This window comes from Oryza sativa, chromosome 1 (assembly GCF_034140825.1).
Source record: "Oryza sativa Japonica Group chromosome 1, ASM3414082v1".
Classification (NCBI taxonomy): Eukaryota; Viridiplantae; Streptophyta; class Magnoliopsida; order Poales; family Poaceae; genus Oryza; species Oryza sativa.
Genome location: NC_089035.1, coordinates 15,052,501 through 15,076,521, shown reverse-complemented (window position 1 = coordinate 15,076,521; position 24,021 = coordinate 15,052,501). Strand labels below are relative to the sequence as shown.

The following is a 24,021-nucleotide window of genomic DNA, read 5'->3' as shown; positions in this document are numbered from 1 at the left end:
ACTAGCTAGAGATAAAAGTCTTGAAAGTTTGACCAAATTTTAACCTATACCCCAAAATATTTACTATGACACGGGCCCTTCGAACATGAATATTGGGGGTGAGAAAAGCCGATATTTTCAAAAGATATTTTTGTCACGATAATAACAAAAAAAACAGAAACAAAAAGAAAAGAAAAATAGGGCTAAGCTCCGCCCCCTTTGGTGCCCTGGATCTGTGCCGAACAGAAGAGAACAGCTGAGCCTCAGAAACAAAGAACCCGTCATCCCCACGGCCGCTTCTCTCGATTTTGCGGGCCTCCCGGCTTCCTTCTCCTGCTCCTGCCACCCAGACCGTCCCAGCCCTTGCCATGGGCGACTAGGGTTTCCTTCCACCCCCCCTCCTTCTCCCCACCCCCCGCGGGACCCGCTCTCCCCTCCTCCCCCCCTGCCGCCGCCGCCGCCCCCGCCCTCCCCGAGCCGGCAGGGACGGCGCCGGCCCAGATCCGGGCGCCGCCGGACCCGCCCCCAGATCCAGTCGCCGCCCCGCCGGAGGAACGCTGCCGCGGCCACCACGACCTGGGTTCGCTTCAGTTGAGTAGAGGTAAAATCACGCTGGCGTGTTTCCTCCCTCTCTCTGGATCTGGAATTTGGAGGGGTTAATTCTGTTTATGCGGCTGTGCTCTTGATTTGGGGACGTTTTGCTGTGGCATTCAATCTGCTCGTCGCGGTAATCCCAATTCAGTAGTGAGCGTTGGGCGCGTGGAATCCATTTTTTTTTTGGGTAATAATTTCCAAGTTGCACAATTAAAGGGGAGGTAAATGCCAATGATTTTGTTCGTACAGTTGCCAGAGATCTACCCGGGAGAATTTGTCAGTTTAATGAAGCTGTAGTAAAAAATGACAATGTGTCTTATGTACTGAAATTGGTGATTTCAATACGAAGATTTGCAATGCTCGAAACTGTTCTTCATGGAATCGCTTTTATTCCAACTTCATGTGTAAGGGCTAAGGATGCATGTCGCTTTGGATTAAGTGTATTCAAACTGTTTATAAATTGACTATTCACATAGGCAAATGTACCAACATTTGGATCGTGTATTGTTGCATGCAGCCTTAGCAACTAAATAAAAAACTAAAACTAAACAAGAAAAAAACAAAGGGCTAAAACTAAACAAAAGAAAAAAAAACAAAGGGTATATTAGATATCTAAATTTAACATACAACCTATGGCTGTACATCCAATACCAGCTCTCTACTCAACTTAATCACATGATGCATCCTCTAGCATGATCAATGTGATGGACACTGCCAGAGCGATCCATGGTTTTTCTGTTTTGCTGTTTTCACTCAGTTAGCAAATTTTCCTGAAAATACAATAGGCTCACTTGTTTGTATTAGGCACATATCTTGGATGTAATTTTACCACATGGTTTACTTAGTTGTTGTTGATGTTTCCTCCAATGCTTTATGATGCACCCAAAAGGCTGGGTCTGACCACCATCCTTTTTAGTATTTCATTTAAGTCCTGCCCTTTTCTTCTAATTTAATGCAAGTCACAAGTCTGTGTTCCTGGAGCTGAAAGAAAACTTCCTTTCGAGGCAGTAGATTTCAGGGAGTGTCTTATGGAATTGATAACACAAGCATATCCAACTGATATTCTGTTGATGTTTCCTGCGCAACACTTTCTAATGGTTCAGTGACTTGACCACTCTCCTTTATTGATAGTGTAATGTAATGTTGTCATTACTTGAGTTGTTATTTCTTATTTTCATTTTTTTTCAAGAGAAACTCGGAAAGCAATCCTTAGTTTGGTTATCTTTGTAGATATGAGGTTATTCTGCATAAGTCTTAACTTTTTTATCATCTACTATCTTGTCTTGCTAATTATGGTTTTATCAGTGTCTAAGCTGTATATTGTGGAAACAGATTACCTATTACTCTGTTCTATCATGTGCTATTAGTTTTTATTTATTACCTGCTCTTATACTATTTTTATCTCTTACTATTCAGATGGATTACATATCCCCTGATAGAAGTCTGGAAGGGGCTTGTGGAGATCCCGGACCTTTATTTGGAGATCATGATGGGAGCTTGTTAGAGCACATGGGTTTTCACGGGGATCCACAACATGTATCTCCACAGCTAAATGAAGGGCTTTTAGTTGATTCAACTGACCAAATTTCATATTTGGCTGCTGATTCTCCGTCCTTCATGAATGATCAAATCCCATGCAATACAATGAAGTCTGCCTCAACTAGTCCAGCATCTCCCCTGAAGCAAGCAGATGACCATCATGTGCATATAGATTCTGATATGGAAAATGATGCAGCTGAACAAAATCTTCACGATAGTTACTCTGAAGCACAGACTACTTCTCTGGGTTACGGCATACATCGGAGAACAGAAGTGGCTGATGCTGCGCAGCCCACAGAGCTTCATGAAAGTAATGGTAATAATGATACATCGAACTTTCAAGAAGAAACCACACAATCTGACACCTATCTTGGCGATGCTATGCTAAATGAAAATGGCAGTAGGGATTACCAACTTAACAATAGTGGTGCTGATGATGATGAAATTCCAAACTCTCCAGCGCTTGAGATGGAAGATGTCGACACCAGAGCGTTACATGAGACTTCTCACGATGAAAAGTATGAGGCAGAGGATGATCAAATGAATGGTAGGAATTCCAGTCCTTGTGATGAACATGATGAGGACAACTGCAACTCTGTGATTGAGCCATCTTATTTAGATGTGATGGAGCATGAAAATCCTGGTACCAAAAATGGCATGTTGACACCAAGCAATCAATGGGATTCTCCTCCTGAAAGTTCTGCAAGATTGGAAAAAGGGACACCATCACCAGACAGGATGGTCTCACTTCCAGTTGGAAGGTCTCCTCGTACTCATTCACCTAAGGAACTGGATTCACCACGTCCTGAAAATGAGGTTGGTAAATTAGCCACTTCTCAAAACTCACCTGTTAGACGTCGGTCCCGGTCTCCTGGAAAGCATGAGACTAACCGCAGAAGGGCTTCTTCACGTGAGTTATCTCCGCATGGTCGACAGAACTCTCCATCTCCTCCAGAAAAGAAAGCACGAAGGGAGCATCGACATGGAGATGGGTCACCGCGACGAAGATCTGTGTCTCCTAGAAGAAGGGCTTTGCCCAAGAGGAGAGACTCACCAAGGAGAGACTCTCCATCAAGGAGAAGGGACTCACCAAGGAGGGACTCCCCATCAAGGAGAAGGGACTCACCAAGGAGGGACTCCCCATCAAGGAGAAGAGACTCACCAAGGAAGGACTCCCCATTAAGGAGAAGGGACTCACCAAGGAGGGACTCCCCATCAAGGAGAAGAGACTCACCAAGGAAGGACTCTCCATCAAGGAGAAGGGACTCACCAAGGAGGGACTCCCCATCAAGGAGAAGGGACTCACCAAGGAGGGACTCCCCATTAAGGAGAAGGGACTCACCAAGGAGGGCATCCCCATCAAGGAGAAGAGATTCACCAAGGAGGGACTCCCCATCAAGGAGAAGGGACTCACCAAGGAGGTCCTCCCCATCAAGGAGAAGGGACTCACCAAGAAGGGACTCCCCATCAAGGAGGAGGGACTCCCCACGAAGGAGGCACAGGTCAAAATCAAGGTCACCTTCGAGGAAAACTGATGGCTCTAGACATAGAAGGGAACATGGTAGATCTCGGTCAAGGTCTCCTCACTCAAGGAGTCACCATAGGCGATCTCCAAGGTAATTTTGTCTTAACATTAGTAACTTCCAAGACCAAGCTTTTCAAAGGACATGTATGTTTAGTAGTAATTTTGTCTGCTGATGCAGCTTTCAATAGGCTTATTTTTCTTCCATGGATATTCATTTCAACTATGCACTGCTACTTTATGCTTCTGTTCGTTTTGACATTGTAGAAGGCATTCACCACGGCGCAGATCATCTCCTTCCAGTCATCGTCATCATTCACCTAGAAGGCCGTGGTCACCACCTGCCAACAGGAAGACTGGATTGGGTAAGCCTGGACGGAATCTGTTTGTTGCAGGTTTTAGTTATGCCACCACTGAGCGAGATTTGGAAAAGAAATTCTCTAAGTATGGGCGTGTGACAAGTGCACGTGTTGTTCGGGATAAAAGGTAATTTACTTCCAGATGCAGTTCATACCTCAGTTGTTTTTACCCCAAATGCATATAAACATCTTTTGGCACTACATTTTGGTTTCAGCGCATCTTTATTTTCTTTAAAGGTAATCCATGCCCCAACTACAAAATATCTTGTGTGTAGATATATGTTGACGTGTGTTTGCAAGATCTTTTTGAAAATGTTTTCCATCCTTGGACATATGTAGATGTTTGTAAGTATTAAATTTGAGGGTAATTGTTCTTGTTTAATTTAAATTTGAATCTTATACCCCCTCTGGTTCCAAATATAAATCATTTTAGACTTGTGCACAAGACTTAATAAAATAGCTTAAATGACCTTGTTGCGCTTCATTTGTACTGCATTGCAAAAGATAATAATTTATTTGCGGAAGGGGCAGCATTTGTTTAGCAATGGCAAACTGGAAATAAAAGATGTAAAGGTGGCTAGAAGTTCCTAAATGGCTTGCATCTAGGAATGAGTTGAGAATGCTAAATCGACGTACACTTCGAATTTGTGGGGGTAATATATATATTTGACAAATGACATAATGTTAGATTAAATTACTTCTCTTCCATATTAGCTTGCTGGATGATACATTTCTCTGTTGCAACTACAACTGCATGTTGTTCCGTATCAATTTTCTTTTGCAACTTGTTCAAGCCAAGTAGGGATAGTCGGATAGCGCTATGCTAGGAGAATACTGTGCGAGTTGGGAAGCTATGGCCATGTTTTTTTTAATTGTTTGTTTTTGTACATTATGTTCCTCTAGTTTTAGTTCGGTCCATGTTGTATTCAGAGGAGTCTGTTGTTCAACTGGTTGACATTTGCTTAATATTCAGCCGGTTAACATTTAAACCTGAAGCTTAATGGGAGCAAATTTATTTTTCTGAATATATAGCTTAACAGTTAAACACACGGTTCATGGCATCATATTTATGTTACTGTATTTAGGATAGTATATGTGTGAATGCAATATTCATGTAATTTGAAATTATAACAGAGGGAGCAATTTGGCTAACATATACATAAGCTTTGCTTTCGTGATTATTGTGTATCTCAGCATGAAAGAACTATTTCATCCTGCCAAGTTAACTACTCCCTCCAGTTTTTGATGTATCAGGCTGTTGACTTTTAAACATACGTTTGACCATTCATCTTATTCAAATAATTAAGTAATTACCATTTACTTTGTTGTGATTTGTTTTATCATTAAAGGTACTTTAAGCATGACCTATATTTTTACATATTTGCACAAGTTTGTTTGAATAAGACGAATGGTCAAAAGAATGTTCAAAAGTCAATGGTGACATTGAAGTCAATTTTTGAATTTTGGAACAGTATGCCTTTCTACTGTTTAACCATGAGAACTCTTCTAGCATTAATGAGGCTTCTGTGGATTTTACTTTCTACTATGATAAAAGCTTCTCTTGAGTACTTTTTGCTGGGCAGTTCTCTTGAGTACTTACTGTTGATATGTTCCAGATATGTGATAGAACCAGTTAGTGAGCAATATGAAAGCAGCTCATTTTAATTTGTACTCCACTTTATTTGATTATTTTGCAATATGAAATATTACTTAAAACTCATTTTATATTCTCTATAGATCTGGGGATTCTCGAGGCTTTGGTTTCTTATCTTTGGAGAAGGATGAGGATGCTGATGCAGCGATTCGTGCTTGTGATGAGACTGAGTGGAACGGTAGGATCATTCTTGTGGAGAAGTCAAAGGCACCTACATGGTGAATCTTACACCTTGGAGATCAGCACACCATGAGCCGACAACATTGCTTCAGCTTGCACAGCTTTTATTGCACCAAAGATTTCCTATTGACTATAACATAAATTATCATTAAATATGGCAAACTCACCAGCTATTGATGGTATATTAGGAGTAAGAGTCATAATGCACTTCCTATGGCTACCTTGCTGACAATTACAACGAATAAGATGTTATGTCACACCTTAGCTTGTTTCAGGGCCCTGCTGCTGATAAGAGGGAATTAATACCTTTTAATGTCTGCAACCTCTGCGCACAAGATGTTATGCCCTGCCAGATATGCACGAGGCGTTCATCCTCTTCCTCATGGTCACCAGCTGACCTGGCCAAGTGGTTAAGCTCCACTGCATTAAGGGGCATGAATGGAATTCAGATCTGTGAGGCTCTGATACTAAACCGTCTAGTTGACCTTCCAATAATTTATAGCAATGTAGGTTCCAATCATCATGTTTATATTTGCACCTTTGCGAGGTAAAAGATGGCATCTTTCTTTCTTCACTGTAGTTTGTGGTTTTGGATTCTAGTTACTCCGTGCTTGATAATGGATATAGCCAACTTGTATTTTCTTTTTGCTCGTTATGTTATCCTGTATGTTACCTTCCATTAAATTCAAAACTATCTATGCTCGACAACCTTTTAGCTTCGCTGCTAGCGTCTATTGTCTGTCACTACGAAAAAAATTGCTGGGCTCTCTTCTGGCATGGCATCGTTGGCTACTTGGCCACCTGAGACCTGGGACCTGAACGCATCCTGGTTGTTTGGGTAGTAGTGTTGAAATGGCTTGGCAGGTGCCGGTACGTGATCTGTTCATTGCCTTAGACGCATGTTTTCAACGACATTTCAACTTTGGGTTTAGTTTTATTACGCTAAAATTTGATTTAGTTTTATTTCTGATGGAAAAGATTGGTTTAGTTTCGCCGCTACCAAGTTTTTTTTGGTCGTGTAGAATTAAAATATCGGTGTGTTTTATGCAAAATTACATAATGGATCAAACCCTTGGAAAATGTTTCTTATGAGACACTTAGAAATAAAATAATATGATGCCAAAATTCTTATGGATTGACTTCATATACCTATATTCCATAAGAAAACAAGCGAAACTCATACCTCTTGTTTTTTATTTTTTGAGAAGTCTAATGCACTCTATGTCTCTCACACATCATTTGCTTGTTATCCGCTATAGCTAAAATTTAAATTTTGAAACTTAATTTTAAAGGATTGGTTTTGAGTTTTTATCATAAAGCCTTTGTCGATTAAACTACGAATAATTCAAATATAAAAGGCTTAGCTTATTTATTTTTGTTTTGCTATATATGTGTCGACATTCTTTTTTCGCCAAAAACTGTCGAATTTTCAGCCTATGATTTTGCGTGGAGATCGGTGATCATGCGTGTGATTGATTTGCTTGGAGATCAGTGATTTTGTACTGGATTTTTTTTTCTTGCTAGCTGCTGTATGCAGTTTCTCGTTGCTCTTAGTGTAAATTTATTAGATTTTGCACGTGGATTTGATCCGTATCACTCACATCACATGCACACGCCTCTCCCACTAAATTACATGTGTTTTTATGTATTTATTTACATAAGAAGACTTACATACTAATACTAATTGCATATGTAATTTGAAGCTTACATTATAAATACACTAAAATTACATATTGCATATGCAATTTGAAGCTTACATTATAAATACATTAAAATTACATATATAATTTAGGAATTACACACTAATTATTTTTCATGAAAAATATGACAATATAAATATAGATAGTCCTTTATTTTTTATTACTCAGTTCATTTTCTACTGCTTATAACAAACTTATATACTTGCTTCCGTAGAATATGATTCGACATTTTTAGAATCTTACATTTTAAAAGAGCTGTCAAATATTTTAGTAGGGTACAATTTTACAAGTTCTTGGTTTGCTATCGAACCAGACTTTTTGACGACATCAAAATTTGGTAATGACGACACGAACTACTCATGAAACATGGAGCTGTCAACCCTTGTATCTCCGATGGTCCTACGTCTTACTCCTGGGCCCATCAGGCCATGACCTATCTCGGCAAGGCTCCTACGGCTGAGTTCTTTTTGTTCACTTTTTAACTCACCACCATCGTTTTTCACGCGCTTTTCAAACTATTAAATGGTATGTTTTTAAAATTTTTTTTCTAAGTTGCTTTTAAAAAATCATACTAATCTATTTTTCAAGTTATTTTAGCTAATAATTAATTAATTATATATTAATAAACCACCATGTTTCCGTGCAGGGAGATGAAGTCTCCACCTCCCTAACACAACCTACGTGTAGAAAGAATACGAGCTACAACAAACAGATAACATGCGATGCAACATTAAATAAGGACACAATCCATGAAATGCCATTGACAAGCACTCTAATCCCAGAAATGCCATTGACAAACGCAACTTCCTCAAAATGCCATCGTACAAGCGTTTTTCTCCCTAAAATGCCATCACAGTAAACTTACCGTTTAGTCCACGCCGTTAGAATTTTAATTTTTACCAGAATGACTAGATTACCCTCGCTCCAGATTATACTGTCTACAGGCGGTAAAAGAAAAGAAATTGGGGAAAAAAAAGAGGGAACCCTAACCCTAACCGATGGGGGGCGACGGCGGCGGCGATGCGGCGCCCCCAGGCGACGGCGCGGTGGCGCTCGCGGGCGGCGACGAGGCGGCGCTCCCGGGCCGTGCGGGCGACGGCGCGGTGGTGCTCCCGGGCGGCGGCGCAGGGATCCCCCGCGGCGGCAGCGAGGCGGCGCTCCCGGGCCGCGCGGGCGACAGCGCGGTGGCGCTCCCGGGCGGCGGCGCAGGGATCCCCCGCGGCGGCAGCGAGGCGGCGCTCCCGGGCCGCGCGGGCGACGGCGCGGTGGCGCTCCCGGGAGGCGGCGCAGGGATCCCCCGCGGCGGCAGCGAGGCGGCGCTCCCGGGCCGCGCGGGCGACGGCGCGGTGGCGCTCCCGGGAGGCGGCGCAGGGATCCCCGGCGGCGGCAGCGAGGCGGCGCTCCCGCGGCACTCAGGCGCGGCGGCCCCCGGCGGCGGCGCGTCGGCCCCCGGCGGCGGCGCGTCGGCCCCCGGCGACGGCGCGCGGCCCTCAGGCGCAGGCCCGGCGGCCCCCAGCAACGGCGCAGGCCTGGCGGCCCCCAGCAACGGCGCAGGGCTCCCCGGCGGCGGCACGTCGGCTCCAGGCGACGGCACGGCGGCCCCAGGCGGCGCGGGGCTCCCAGTCGGCGGTGTGGCGGCCCTCGACTGCGATGTGGTGCTTCCAGGTGACGGCGCGGCGGCTCCAGGCGTCGGCGCGTCGGCGGTAGTCTCTCAGGCGACGGGAGGCGAGGAGGTGGCAAGCGGCGGCACAAGGGGTGGTGCGGGGGCTGCATGCGCCGGTACGGTGGTCACAGGGGCCGGCGAGGAGGTCACTGGCAGCGGCATAATAGTCCCAGCAGGTGGCACATCCCTCTCAGGTGGTTCCATTTTCCTTCTTTTGTTTGGTTTCATTTGAAGAATTTGTACTACATGATGTGAATGAGATATTGTGGTGGAATTATAGATGGATTGGAGCACAGTGAAGGGGAGCATGAACATGAGGGGATGGATTCATCTTGGATTCCGGATGGGTATGTCTTTCATCTTATGCCCTATGAGTAATATACTTGTATTAGGGAGTCAGAGCAGTTACATTTTTCACATTTTTCTTCTCACACATCGACGATGTGTTCATCAACAGAATGGACCCATCTTCTACTTATTTACTTGACGTGAGAATAATGGGCAAGACATGTAGGCCTGAATTTCCGGGTGGTTTTTCTTTCAAATGGCCTATTGATGCAGACGTAACTAACTTCAAAGATTTTCTGGGTGATATTTGTGAAAAATATCCATGGGCTTTAAATGAAACTGTATGTTTGCATTATATTCATGCTAGTAGCAAAGAACTCATTCCAATATGCAAAGATCAGGACTTGACAGCAATGTTTGAGTGCTTTCATCATACTAAAAGGGGTAAAGTGGTAATCACTCTGGGAAACCAAATTAATCTGTCCCAAGCTATTGTGCCTTGCACTCCATCACTTTCAGTCCCCTCTCAGGCATTTTTTACTCAGGAAGGCAGCACTAGTCAGGCATCCAAAAGTGATGCATACCTAGAAAATCCATTCCCGCACTATGAGCATGTAGGTGTAGATGATGAGAAACAATACTCAGTTGGTATTGATGACTCTTCATCGGAGAGTGATGACTCTTCATCTGAGAGTGATGACTCTATTGCTGAAACTGATAATGTGCCTGAGGTAGAAGGGGGAGATGATCTGAGTATCACTGATAGTGATGATGAAGAGTGGATTGCACGAGATGCTCAGGCAGATCCAGTAATCCCACAAGTTGCATATGACAAAGAGAACCCACCCATGACTGTTGAGACTATTTATCCTTCAATGTGTGAGTTTAGATTGGCTGTGGCTCAATATTCCATTAAGAAAGAATTCGAGTTTTTTGTTAAAAAAACTGATCCTAGTAGATTCAGAGCTAGATGTATCAAAGAAGGATGTGGATGGAGGCTTCATGCATCAACTATTCATGGTGGTCCAGCAGTGCAGGTATGTGTTACATTAATGTGTTACATTGCATATTTTGTTATTTTCTTATCTAATTGCATCTTTTTTCTTTTTCAGATTAAGGTCCATGAGATGTACCATGGTTGTCTTAGTACTAGAAAAAGCGAGAAGGTCAGGAATGCAAAGAGAGCGTGGGTTTGTGATAAGGTTATGGGGTGGCTACGTGAGGATGCTAGTGTTGGGGCCATGGAACTGCGAAGGAGGATTAAGGACACACATAAGGTAACCATCCCCTACAAGAGAGTACATTCTGGGAGGGAATTAGCAATGAGTAAATTGTATGGTGACTGGGATAGTAGCTTTGACAAGCTATATGGTTGGAAGGCAGAGATCGAGAAGAGGTCCCCAGGAAGTATAGTCGCCATTGACCATATGACATTCAAGGACAAGAAGAGATTCACAAGGCTATTTGTGGCACTACACCCTTGCATTCAAGGTTTTTTAGGAGGTTGTAGGCCATACTTAGCAATTGACAGTACACACTTGACAGGAAAGTATAGAGGTCAGCTAGCAACTGCATGTGCTATTGATGGACACAATTGGCTGTACCCAGTAGCCTATGGTATTATTGACTCGGAGACTAGTGAGACATGGCTTTGGTTCATGGAGAAACTGCATGAAGCTATTGGTGAACCAGCTGGACTATCAATTTGTTCAGATGCAGGAAAAGGCATTGACTATGCTATTGAAGAGGTATTTGGTTATGCAGAGCATAGGGAATGCATGCGACACCTTGTGTCCAATTTCAAGCTCAAGTTCCATGGCAAAGTTTTTGAGGAACATTTATGGCCAGCAGCATATGCATGGACTCCTACAGAATTCGATGAACATATGGCTTCAATAGGTGAAGTAAAGTCTGAAGCTATAGCATACTTGAAAACCCACCACAAAAGGTATCTTTTTTAGTCGAATACTTGTTTTTTCAGTACGTGAACTGAAGCTGAATGTAATATTTTGTCTTTGCTTATTTTGTAGGTTATGGATGCGAAGCGAGTTCTCCACGCACTCTAAGGTTGATTACATCACCAACAATTTAGCGGAGTGCTTCAACAATTGGATCAGAAAACATAAAGGTCTTATGCCATACGAATTGGTTGATAAGATTAGAAAAAAGGTGATGGATAAATTTCGTGTGAGGAAGAAGGTGGCAGCCAAATTGGAAGGTAATATCATTCTACCTTGTGTCATGAAGGAGCTTCTTGAGAAAAGTAGAGGACTAAACTTTGACCTAGATAGAAGTGATGATTTCATTGCCGAGGTTACTGATAAAGACCCAGGTAATGTTATGTTGTATGTCGTATTGAATTTTTATACCTGCAATTCCCATTATTAATGTTGATGGACATAATCTTATTATTGCATTTTTCACAAAAGGTGGTAAGAGGCATGTAGTTGATCTTGAAGAGAAGACATGTACATGTAGAGAGTGGCAAGTGTCTGGAAAGCCTTGTGCTCATGCCTTGTGCTTCATCACATCTATTAGGGGGGTGCAGGTGCATGATTATGTTGATGAATGCTATAGTGTGGCCAGATTTAAAGCCACATATGCAGCCCGCATTCCAGCTCTAACTGACATTTCCCAGTGGCCAAAGAATACACGTGATTTCTTTCTTTATCCTCCAATATTGAAGAGATCTGCAGGGAGGCCCAAAACTTTAAGGCACAAAGGTGGGGTTGAGGGGAATAAGAAGGGCAAGAGAAAAGCAGGTACCAAATGTCAGCAAAAGTGTCCTATCTGCAAAAATTATGGCCATAGATGGACAAGTTGCAAAGAAGCAGATCCAGAAGCCAAAGAGGCCTATGCTTTAGTGGCAAAACAAAGGTGATTTCTATATCCATATCTTCATGTTGATTTCCTTTGCCAACAAACTTCACTTATTTTCATTTTCCTGTAGAAAACTGAAAAGGAAATCAAAACCAAAATCTACTTCTGCTGCCACTGTTGCCACTGAAAACATTGATCCTACTGCTATGTCAAGTCAAATCTTGGGTAGCCTATCAAGGTGAAATTTCTATCTTCCACTTTCCACTTTGTTAACCTTTTATTGCTCCTAGGCTGCAGCAACTTAACTAATGTGTAATATATGATTTTAAAGTGCCGTTGTTGGGACAATTAGTGATTCTGGACTTGAGTCTAATAATGAGCCTTTCCCATCCTTACCAAGGTAACCAATTATGTTTTTTACTGTACCCATTGCACTTGATTAATGCCAACTTAAATTGATTGCTAAATAACTTTTTTTTCAGCTCTATGACCATTGTGCCACTACAACAAGTTGCTGCACCTGTTGCCAAGGGGAAGGAGAAGGAGAAGGAGAAGGGGAAGGGGAAGGGGAAGGGGAAGGGGAAGGGGAAGAAGGGTGAAAAGGAGGACAAAGACAAGAAAATCAAGAGAAAACCATCCCCAACAGTACAACCTACTACTCCACCTGCCAAAAGGAGGAAGAATAATGAAGTACCACAGGACAGTCCAGCAACGAGAACTAGAAGCAAGAAGAGTAGTCCAGCAATGGGGACTAGAAGCAAGAGGAGAATAATTGATTGAGTTTCTTACTGTCACATGTATTGTCTGAACTAAGATGTATTAAGCATGCATGCAAAGTACTCTTGTATTGGGTTGTGATGCTAAGTACTGTGAACCCTTTATATTGGGTTGTGATGCTAAGTACTCTTTATATTGGGTTGTGATGCTAAGTATTGTGAACCCTTTATTTTGTGAAAATTCATGTTGATCATGATTGGTACTTTCTGTGATATTGGGTTGTGATGCTAAGTATTGTGAACCCTTTATTTTGTGAAAATTCATGTTGATCATGATTGGTACTTTCTGTGTGTGTTGCCCTGATAATTGATGCCCCTATTTTTGCTCATATCACAACCCTGATAATTGATAGCAAAATTTCTGAAATAATTTTGATGCCAAAATTTATGAATTTAATTTTGAAATAATTTGATTGATAGCAAAATAATACACGTCTGTGAATTTAAATATGCATCAATTCAAAATAATGTTCTGTGAGCAAACAATACAAAATAATGTTGTTTTAGCACAAAGGTTGCCCAGGGGTAAGAATGTCTTTTCATACAACTTAACGGAGAGGAGTTAACAGCACTATGGCTGTGATGGCATTTTAGGGAGAAAAACGCTTGTACGATGGCATTTTGAGGAAGTTGCGTTTGTCAATGGCATTTCTGGGATTAGAGTGCTTGTCAATGGCATTTCATGGATTTTCTCTTAAATAAGGTAGGATGGTAATCTTCCCGCAAAATGAGGAAGAAACTTAGTGATGCTAAGAATTTAGTGGCCTCCATTTATTTAAACGTGCGTTAGAAGGCACATTTAGGAACGTGAGTATGATGTGCATGCTTAGCGGCTCCGTGTAATAGTTTTTCTTACAAACTCATACTAAAAGCATCTTTGGTTTAATATGAAAATAAATTATACTGGGGACATAAACCACATAAATAATGTAGACAAATATTTTATGTCATAGATTTGGACTGACATGTCCTTGCAACAAATCGTAAGACCTACTGTAACTAAGATATCAAGCTGGCCTGACTCGTTAAGATAACGAGTTAGATTTTCTGTTTGGCTCGGCTTAGCTCCACTGGCAATTCGAGCTAGCTAGCTTGTTTAGCTCGCGAGCCAACACATTCCTCCTCCATGGTAAACAAGGATATGATGTCGCCTATGCATGAGGCATTGGGCGCGACCTCACCGATATTAACAGCGACGGGTGGGTTAGGATAAGGTTGTGCGGCCATGAGGGCGTTAGGATGCACTATCGTGAAGGACTTGCAAGCCTAGGACCTGGGAGCCGGATGGACGACGGTGACACGAGATAGAGGGTGCACGAGAACGAGCATGAGCTGGAGGCGCAATATGGCCAATGGCTAGGGTTATGTTCTCTGTCTTCATGGAGAATAGCGTTTGAGGGATGAGGGAGACTGGGAGGATAATATGATCGCGATTAGGTATTTGGATCATTGGGTGTCTGACTAGGCTTTGTTGTTTTGGAGTGCTTCATGTGTAATTGAAGATCGGAGTGTTGTATTTGAGCTGGCAAGTTTGCCCATGGGTTGTTGAAATGTTGATAGTTGTCATATGCACTCCTTGTTAAGCTCGCTATTGAGCTGAAACAACAGCTTGGTCATTAGGAAAACGCAATAAGCTGAGTCAGATTAGCAAGGTAACAATCTAAATACATCTCAAATCCTCTACCATATCTAAATACAGCAAACAACAGCCACACACTTCTATCCTACCAAAATAAAAAAAATTGAATGGTTAATTTTGTCATCAAAGTGAACAAACCCAAAACCATAAAATCGAAGTTACTAAACTAATTATTTTTTTGAGAGAGTACAATCCAGGACGCACACAAACACACACCACACTTACACATGCACGTCCCTAACACATGCTAGGATTGTAGCATCAGTGCACGGGAAACGTGCAGTACAACGTGCACACGTATGTCGGTATGTGTACCCATATACCTACTGGGACCAACCGAAGTGTGTCCAGGGAAAGAGGGAAAAAAAAACCCTCGGGTGAGCACAAGCGTATCGTTCGACGCTCGCGGGCAGCATGCCCACCGGTGACACTAACCACATGAACAAACGCTTGGTCTCACCAAACTAAGGGCCTGTTTGGGGAAGTTTATAGAAGCTACAACTTATCCCAGAATCTACCACCTCAACGGTCCAGATTGTCACTTATATTATGAGAATTTGTGGGTGTAGAATTCAGAAAATAAAGCTGGGTTTAGTAGCTTCTCCATATTCTTAGAAGCTGGTTGCCAACCAGCGGATTCTCAGATAGGGCTAAGTAGTCCTAGTAATCTTATTATCAGGTCCTGGCCAGTGTTGGGCTCTTGGCCCACTCAACTGTGCAAGCCGGGCCTTCATTTCTGTCTCTGCTCCAATCCACTCTCCTCCGTTTGCCTGATCCGATCCCCTCACCTCCGTCCCTGCTTCCTCCCGGCGACCACCGCCCGCCGCGCGATGGGCGGCGCCGCCGTCTCCAGCCTGCTTGCCACCCCAACACCGACCTCTCGACCTCGACCCGTCTCCACCACCACCGCCCCCTTCTCCGTCAACCTCTCCACCGCAGCTGCCCGCGCACCTCGCCTCCTCCTCCTCTCGCGCCGCCCTCGCCCTCGCCCCGCCGCCGCGGTTCTCGGTAACCACATCTCTCTCTTTCTCTCTCCACCTCGGATTATCTTGTTCTCCTATGTTTGCGGTACCATGTACCATGGTGAGGGTGAGGGTGCATGGGAACGAGATGGGCTTGCAATTTGATGACTCTTTGTTACTTGGGTTTTGGTACTTCCAATCCAGGGGTGTCTGATGATACAGGGGTCAAGATGGCTGGCTCCGACATTGTTGGCAAGAACGATTTGCTGATTGTTGGCCCTGGAGTGCTTGGTCGACTGGTAGCTGAGAAATGGCAGGAGGTATTATTATCAGATTGCCCGATTGTTATACTCTATCTCAGTTATTTACCTTGTGTCTCCTATTGGTTTAAACTTCGAAAACCATATTCCTCTTTCATCGTGTGGAGCATAATATTTTTTTTGGTTCAAAATGGCGTATCTACTTTTGTTGCTTCTGTAATACTAGGATTTTTAATATTTAATCTTCTGATTAACATAAAAAAATGATGCCGCACTGTTAATTCGTTTAATTGAGTACAATAATAATGTACACTGTCCGTACTCTGTAGGAACATCCAGGATGCAAAGTTTTTGGCCAGACCGCAAGCACAGATCACCACAACGAATTGTCGAATATTGGCATCATTCCCTCCTTGAAGGGATCCACTTTTCCTCAGAAGGTTCCATATGTTATTTTCTGTGCTCCCCCATCTCGTTCGGATGATTACCCTGGGGATGTGAGGTAAATGAGTACGATTATAATGATGAATCCATGATTATATTACTGTTAACAGTATCATCCTACCTTCTGGTATCATGTGAGTTCCTAATGGCTAAGGTCCATTGGTTACTCCTAAACATTTATTTTCTTTTTAACACATAAACTATCCAAATTTGTGTTTATAGTGTATAGTGGTATTTTGCTAATGAATATGCCTCTGGCAACATTTGCTTGTGGGTGTAAGTTTCTTTTTTGAGAGGAGGGGTTTGAATTCTTTTCCTTGAAGGCCAGAACCATGATACGCAACTCTCTTGCGTATTCAAGAAAAAAAGAACCATTCCAGAACAAAATATTATTGAATCATTGTTGTAATAGTTCCATTCCAATGATATGAACCATTCATCTATCTTGCACTAATCGAAACGCATACATGGACATGTGATGTATTCTTATTTCAGAAAATGCGTGCAGAGTAGCTGCCTCAAATTGGACTGGTGAAGGCTCTTTCGTTTTTACATCAAGTACTGCTCTGTACGATTGTAGTGACAACGAATTGTGCAATGAGGTATCCCCACAAGCCTGCAGATTGTAGCTGTGAAGTCTTCCATACTTTTCTTTTTGGCTCTTTTCATTTATAGAAGTTCTAGTGACATTAAAAAAAAAACAATGTATCCACAAGCCATATTATGCAACTCTAAATATTTTTTCTTGACGGTTGAAAAACTTTATTGTTTTTGTTTTAACCATAATTATTCCTCCCATTATGTAGGATTGCCCATCTGTGCCAATTGGCAGAAGCCCTCGTACTGACGTCCTTCTAAAAGCAGAGAATGTTGTTCTTGAGGCAGGAGGCTGTGTCCTCAGGCTAGCAGGACTCTATATATCCTCAATTGATGACTATTTGTTGTTCTAAAGTGCAAGCAATATTAACGCAAGTTCTTTTACATTGGTATGAAGAGAACTGATACAACGTTTCCTTGACTTGGACACACAAAATAGATAGAGGTGCTCATTTTTTTTGGTTGAGGAAAGGAACTTTGGACACACGACCAGATCATATTATCAATCAAATTCATTATGAGGTAATGAGCTGCAAGTTTATCTCAGTTATATGTCTTGTTATGCTGTTCTTTCTTTATCTGTCGTATCATTTGCATTGTGATCACAACTGTGGAACTTGGGTTTACTTACCATACATAGTTGGTACTTTTTATAATTTAGATCTAACTTGTTTGATTGTATAAAAGCATATGCAATTCCATTTTATAATTTATAGTGCGTTGAGATACATTCGACAGTCTAAATTAAGTTGCAATATATCTTATTATTGTAATCTAGGAAAGAACTTTTCAACCTACTATTCTGTATCTTATGTTTTGGTTGCTTTCTATTGTATATTTCGATCTCTGGTTTTATGAACTCATGAGGGGTTTCCATGACCTTATATATACTCCTAAATATGTAGTTATCACTACATTATCCTAATACAAATAGCTGTAAACTACCCAAAATATCGAAGAAAAGAAATACTGTTCTCACATAACATTTTAGATTATACTCCCTCCATTTCTAAATATTTGACGCCGTTGACTTTTTTAAATATGTTTGACTGTTCGTCTTATTCAAAAAATTTAAGTAATTATTAATTCTTTTCCTATCATTTGATTCATTGTTAAATATGCTTTTATGTATACATATAGTTTTACATATTTCACAAAAGTTTTTGAATAAGACGAACGGTCAAATATGTGCTAAAAATTCAACGGTGTCAAGAAACGGAGGGAGTATATAGTAATTGGATATCTCCCAAGAGTCACTTGCTTGGTCCTAGAAACAAGCTAGGCAAAGAGTCCTACATTAATCAGAAATAATCATTATCCCACATTAATAAAAAAAATGGGAACATCGTGATATTGATAGTCCATTTTTTAGATTGCACGTGACTTGGAGGAAGGTTAGTTTATTCTAGGGAGCAAAACAACAGAGCTGGTGTGGCATTTCAGCTATATTTCAAGCAAAAGAGTCAATATGTCCAATATAATTTAGTTAGAAATATCTATTGAGCATTTGGGTTAACGTGAAAAATAACAAAATGTATTTTTACAAACAGTTTCCAGCCCATGGTCATTGAATTAAAGACACAACTTGTTATCTTTTCAATAGCAGTTTTCTTTTCTTTTTTTAAGAAAAAACTGGAATGACGCAAAACTGTAAGCAATATTTCTCTGCAGGAAACAACAGTTTTGCACTTGTTTTGGGAGAGATAAAATTTCAAAATTCGAAGGTCTGATGTTTATGGCATATCTAAAGGGCCTAGGGATCTGTTTGACCAATTGTCTTCTTTGGCCCCGTTTGGTAGAGCTCCAAACTCCAACTCCAGTGGGAGCTAGCTCCTATAGGAGCTAAGGTGGTTGTGAAAGTGTTTGGCTAGACTTGTTAGCTTCACACCACCACGTCCCCTGTAGTCATTTCGTCGAACACTTGGTTAGCGTCGCCCCACCGTCAGCTTGTGCACCACCACCGCCGACGCCCGCCGCCGGCACCGCCACTGGTCACCCCGTGCGCTGCCACCACCCAGCCCATGCTGCTGCTGCCCGCCGCTCGTGTCCACCGCCGTCGACGCCACCAGCCCGCGCGCCATCGCCCGGCACCCAGCCCCCGCGCTGTCGGCCAGCCCTCGCGCCGCCGCCGAGGCCGCGTGCTGCCGCTAGCCCGCGTGCCGCCATCGAGGCCGTGCGCCGCCTCCGCCAGCCTGCCCGCTGCCGGTTGCCGCCGGATCTCGCTAGAGATGATGGGAGGATGGGAGGAGAGAGAATGTGAGGAGGAGTTTAGGGGTAGTTTAGTGGCATTTTTTTGGTAATACATCAAAAAAAATTAAAGGGTAGTGGGTCTTTTGGGGTGGAGTGGAGCTGTGGAGCAGCAAAAACCCAGCTCCACCCCCGTATTACAAATTTGTGGAGCAGCCTTGCCAACTCTGCTCCAAAAAATAGAGAATCTGTACTTTGGCACAGCTCTAGCTCTAGGTAAGTAGGAGCGGGAGCTGGAGCTGTGCCATACGGGGTCTTTATATCATCGTGTTTCCCCATGGGCTTTTTCATGTTCATTGCATGGGGTGGCTATGATGGCTGTTTAATTAGCTGTTAGTATTGGTGTAATTCTTTGTGGTAATTATTTGCAGGATGCTGCTTCCCTTGCAATTGCCATAATGAAAAAGGGACACAGGGGTCGAATCTTTTTGGGCTGTGACAATAAGCCTCTTTCCAGGTCAGTGCTAGGCTACTTGTTTTGACTAATTATTTGTTTCCTACGTCCACTTAGCTGTGTATCATGACTGCACTAATAGCTGAACGGGTCTGTCAACTGAAACAAAATTTACTTCAACTTTTCAGGCAAGAAATAATGGACTCTGTTAACAGAAGTGGAAAATTTGACACGAAGTTCCAAGGTTTTACTGGTTAGTATTCTACATGTTCATTTATGCTTATATTTTACTCCACAGGCATTCGCATCTATTGCATAATCTTCATTCTGCCTTAACTGCAGGTACAGATGGTCCACTGGGTAAGAAGATGGAGAATTCGAGAACTCGTTCTGAGATTGGTTGGGAGCCCAAGTATCCAAGCTTCACAGAATTCCTTGGTCTTGACAGTTGACATGCTTGTGTATGCTTGCAAAAATCTTCAACTCTAAATGAACAGCAACACGTTGTGAACCAGTTATTTTGTTTTGTTTCCATTGCGTTTTTTTTAAAAGACGTAAATACTGTATATCTTGTTCTGCTATGTGCTTATATCAGTTAGCGTTCTAAGTCTGACCGTTGTACAATGGTTTCGGCCAGAGAAATATTTCCACCCGTGTCATGTTGGCCTCGTTCTGGTCCGTCCAACATCTATTTGTCTCTTTGTAACCACATTTGTTATGAAAACTTGGTTTCCTTTCATATTCCGCGTATATCATAGGGCCTGTTCACTTTAATGCAAAAAAAACCTTACCAAATTTTGATAACTTACCAAACTTTTGACATGATTTCTTATATAATTACCAGAATTTGGTAGCAGATTAAATGTAGCCACTTTTTTGGTAACTTTACCAAAATTTGATAAGCCACTTTTTTGGCCAATAATCTTCAAATACTCTATATATGCTGCAGGTTTATTTTATAGTTCTAATACTGTTGTTATCAGACTTCTTAGTCGCAATGGTTGTAGGGACCGAAGGATTGGTTTTCAGCATTTGGTCCACAGCCTATGTCATACAACAAAATTATGATATCTCAACTGCAACTTGGTCGCATCAACTAGAAACTGGAAACCTACCCATTAGCAAGAAAATCAAACGGCTATAAAACAATCAAATATTGCGGTTTCTTAGAACTGGTTTAATGCTATATTCACATGCACAAAATTCTTTTGACTAATTCACTATTTCGGTCAAACTCCTACCGCTAGATATACGAAACGCAGCAAGTGTCAACTGACTAGTACTTTGAACAGAGTCATCTGTGAAGTTGGGGCCAAAGCCATACCCATCATCTTCACATGGAATTCCAATTACCACTAACTGAAAACGACAACACAACTACTACTAACCTATGGAAGCTATGAAAAAAAAACAAGAGGGAGAAAATTCTACCATTGCAACGAGGATTTTAGAAAGAATTTTTTATGACCTCTCTATCCTCTAGTAGTCTGTAGCACACCTCCTGACATGTGGGTCCCATCTTTGACACGGTCAATGCCGTCTCTGCCCCACCGGCATCTTGATCGATCCTGGACCCCTAGTAATAAACAAACAAAAAAATTCTCAATCTCAAAGCAAGAAAAAAGAAAAAAAAACTGCATATACTCTTCTCCTTTTTGTTGGTCTCCTAAGCAAAGCCACAGCCACCATTTCGCCTCTCCTTTCTCCGCAGGCGAAGCAAGACGCCGTACACTCAAATCAAAAGATTCATCGGAAGCAAATTAGACTTGGGCTCTTCTTCTTCTTCTCCGTCTCCGGGGAGCACCAACCATGGGGTCCTGCTGCTGCATGGGGTGCAACGACGACGACGGCGGCAGCGGCGGCGGCGACGGCGGTCTGGACCCGAAAGGGTTCTTGCTGGCCCTGATGATCGCGCTGGTGCTCTTCATGATCTGCCACCGGCCGCAGCCGCGCCGGAACAACTACGTCGTCTACCGGTGCTACTGATCGATCGCCGCCGGTGGATCGTCGCCGGCCGGCGAACAGCCGGCCGGCGTGCCATGTTTGACCGTGGACCGTCGTGTGTGGAGTGGATGATGCAAACATGAAGGTCGCCTTCCTTTCCTCCTCTCTGGATTCATCAATCCTTTTGAAATAGTAGCAATCTTGCTGGGTTTTTCCAGGGTTCGATCATATGATATATAGAGTTGGTAGATGATCTTTTATTCTTCTAGAAAAAAAAAAGAGAGAGAGATGGTAATCTTGGTATAGGAGAAATGGGTGAGTAAAAAAGTGGGGTTTACTGTTTGATTTCCGATGTACCCAACTAATCAATCAGTGAATACTGAACGAGGGATTATACTAGTACATATCTGGTCTTGTTTGGCTCTGTTATGTTTGCATTTGCATCTCTCTCTGTTTCTTGGGGGATTTTGCTCGTTCTTGTCACAGCAAATATTTTGGGTGTTATTTTCCAAGAACAAGAGGCCATTATACAGGGGAATTATTTTTTTTCTGAAACAAATTATACAGAGGCATTATAAATGGAGGCATATTCTGAATCATTTTATCCATTGACATGCTTTGTTTCAGTTCACCAAAATATTCCCAAGTTTTGGCAAGTTGAACTACTGAGAGCAGCCAAATTTGAGACGAAACTAACAATGGGCGAATGGACCAATGAACAAACTTTACAAGTAACACATGACATCGACCAATTTTGGCCGATGGTTTGTCGTTGTGATGATGTTGTTTTGGTGGCGGTTGAATTCTGCGACATAATAATAATTATTTTCTGATCATATGAAAAAATGTTAGACCATTATTGTAGGGGATATTTACTATTACTAATATTAGTTAGTTTTACTAATACGAAACAATATACTATAATCTAGGTTAATCCTAAATGAAAAATAAAATACAATTAAAAAATACACCAAATTTGTGCTGCAGGTTGACTAACTGCAGGTTTTTACGTTGTGCAAATTTAGGATATTTATTGTGAAAAGTTTAGTTGACTAACTGTTAAAAAAGTCAAACGTGGACAAATAGCAAATTAGTTTGACAATACACTTTTGTGTGGACTAATGGTTAAGAAAATTGTCAGACGACGGACGAATTGCAAAATTAGAGTTCAACTAATGTTTTTTTTTTATTCTTCGGGTTGTGCAAAGTTTAGGCTATTCGTGCAAGTTTTTGAGTCAATTGATACTTAAGAGAAAAATCAGAGGACGGCAAAAACTACAGTAACAAGGCACTAGGTTAAATAAGAAATAACGTAATATGTCGATACACTTGAGCGAATTATTGCCGGATATTAACCATTGACGGATAATATTAACTAGTGCAACGAATGGTAATGATCTATCGTATCATATGTTGTTTATTATAGCACGGATAGATAGGGTACGCCTGTAACATTAGTCTCTCCAACAATAATGTACGCCGCTCTCATCGCCTAATGAATACTCTTAAAATTGTAAAGTCGCAAAGCTGCGAATTTGGTTGTTTATTGAGAGGGTCGTCGAGATGATGGCCGACATATCAGCCGTCTTTTCTGACATTTGCTGATAGATCACTGTTTTTCCCTTTCTTTTTTATGAAGGCAGCTAAATATAGGAGTCCATTATCCAAAAAATCCTAATCAATTACTCCCCAAAATTGTAAACAATTAAGTGTGAGCCGGATGACTAGGACTAAAAAGTCGATCGCAACTGTTTCTTCTCCCTTTTCTTGGCCGATATGTAAACAGGGTTTACCGATCTGTTTTGGTGATTAAGGGCCATGATTGATTGCTTGAAAACAATGTAAACAGGATCCGAGCTTAATAAAGGCCGGGGAAAGTGCGTTGGACCCAGCCAATGAATCTAAGATACAGTACACGCAATACAAAAAGGGAGGAGATCCATTCCAACTTCTCTTCGTCATCGTGCCAAGGTTCATTATCTCACCCTCTAATTTACTTGCCAATTATAACGCGTCATAAGTTGATGCTGCACTATGAATATAGTACTACTTTCATATCCATTTTCCCCTCTTTATCCAATCCTGACTGACGTCGTCCAGAAGATGTTGCTTAGCTAGCGAGGCTCTCAATGCAAAACCCTTTGTGCCGACATGCCGTGCTTGCCGACTCCCGCGACCATTTTTTTTTCAGCCTAGCTATGTTGCCCCCTTATTTTATAGCTATACATATATATATATATATATATATATATATATATATATATATATATATATATATATATATATATATATATGTATGTATGTATGTATGTATGTATGTATGTATGTATGTATGTATGTATGTATGTATGTATGTGTATATATATATATATGTATGTGTATGTATATATATATGTATGTATATATATATATATGTATGTATATGTATATATATATGTATGTATATGTATATATATATAT

The 24,021-nt window shown here is 41.8% G+C and overlaps 2 protein-coding genes and 1 long non-coding RNA gene across 5 annotated transcripts in view; all 3 read left to right on the top strand.

The window, feature by feature from the left end:
• Positions 1-283: 283 nt before the first annotated feature.
• Positions 284-6,547, top strand: LOC9270146 (uncharacterized). 2 transcript variants are annotated; one of them, XM_015760550.3, is made up of 4 exons: positions 284-580; positions 1,990-3,728; positions 3,905-4,120; positions 5,731-6,547. In XM_015760550.3, exons 2-4 carry the CDS (start codon positions 1,990-1,992, stop codon positions 5,867-5,869), a joined length of 2,094 nt encoding a protein of 697 aa, XP_015616036.1. In that variant the 5' UTR covers positions 284-580; the 3' UTR covers positions 5,870-6,547. The 2 variants fall into 2 exon arrangements, with proteins under 2 accessions (XP_015616036.1, XP_015616045.1); XM_015760559.3 differs by having other exon boundaries at positions 3,902-4,120.
• An 8,930-nt stretch (positions 6,548-15,477) lies between these two features.
• Positions 15,478-20,356, top strand: LOC4325727 (uncharacterized). Of its 2 annotated transcripts, none has more exons than XM_066305137.1 (9): positions 15,478-15,721; positions 15,898-15,995; positions 16,265-16,437; positions 16,888-16,981; positions 17,186-17,296; positions 17,409-17,498; positions 19,595-19,680; positions 19,806-19,870; positions 19,960-20,356. In XM_066305137.1, exons 1-9 carry the CDS (start codon positions 15,544-15,546, stop codon positions 20,067-20,069), a joined length of 1,005 nt encoding a protein of 334 aa, XP_066161234.1. In that variant the 5' UTR covers positions 15,478-15,543; the 3' UTR covers positions 20,070-20,356. The 2 variants fall into 2 exon arrangements, with proteins under 2 accessions (XP_066161234.1, XP_015616025.1); XM_015760539.3 differs by having other exon boundaries at positions 15,880-15,995.
• A 3,052-nt stretch (positions 20,357-23,408) lies between these two features.
• The window catches only part of LOC136354946 (uncharacterized), a 10,771-nt gene continuing 10,158 nt past the window's right edge, over positions 23,409-24,021 (top strand). The window contains exon 1 of the long non-coding RNA XR_010738870.1: positions 23,409-23,532. This is a non-coding gene — a long non-coding RNA (uncharacterized lncRNA). The remainder of the gene's footprint in view (positions 23,533-24,021) is intronic.

Coding starts and splice junctions, on each gene's coding strand:
- LOC9270146 (XM_015760559.3), top strand. CDS start 1,990: ATGGATTACATATCCCCTGATAGAAGTCTGGAAGGGGCTTGTGGAGAT. Junction 3,729..3,901: donor CACCATAGGCGATCTCCAAG/GTAATTTTGTCT, acceptor TTGACATTGTAG/AAGGCATTCACCACGGCGCA. Junction 4,121..5,730: donor CGTGTTGTTCGGGATAAAAG/GTAATTTACTTC, acceptor TATTCTCTATAG/ATCTGGGGATTCTCGAGGCT.
- LOC4325727 (XM_015760539.3), top strand. CDS start 15,544: ATGGGCGGCGCCGCCGTCTCCAGCCTGCTTGCCACCCCAACACCGACC. Junction 16,982..17,185: donor ACAACGAATTGTGCAATGAG/GTATCCCCACAA, acceptor CCCATTATGTAG/GATTGCCCATCTGTGCCAAT. Junction 19,871..19,959: donor GAAGTTCCAAGGTTTTACTG/GTTAGTATTCTA, acceptor CCTTAACTGCAG/GTACAGATGGTCCACTGGGT.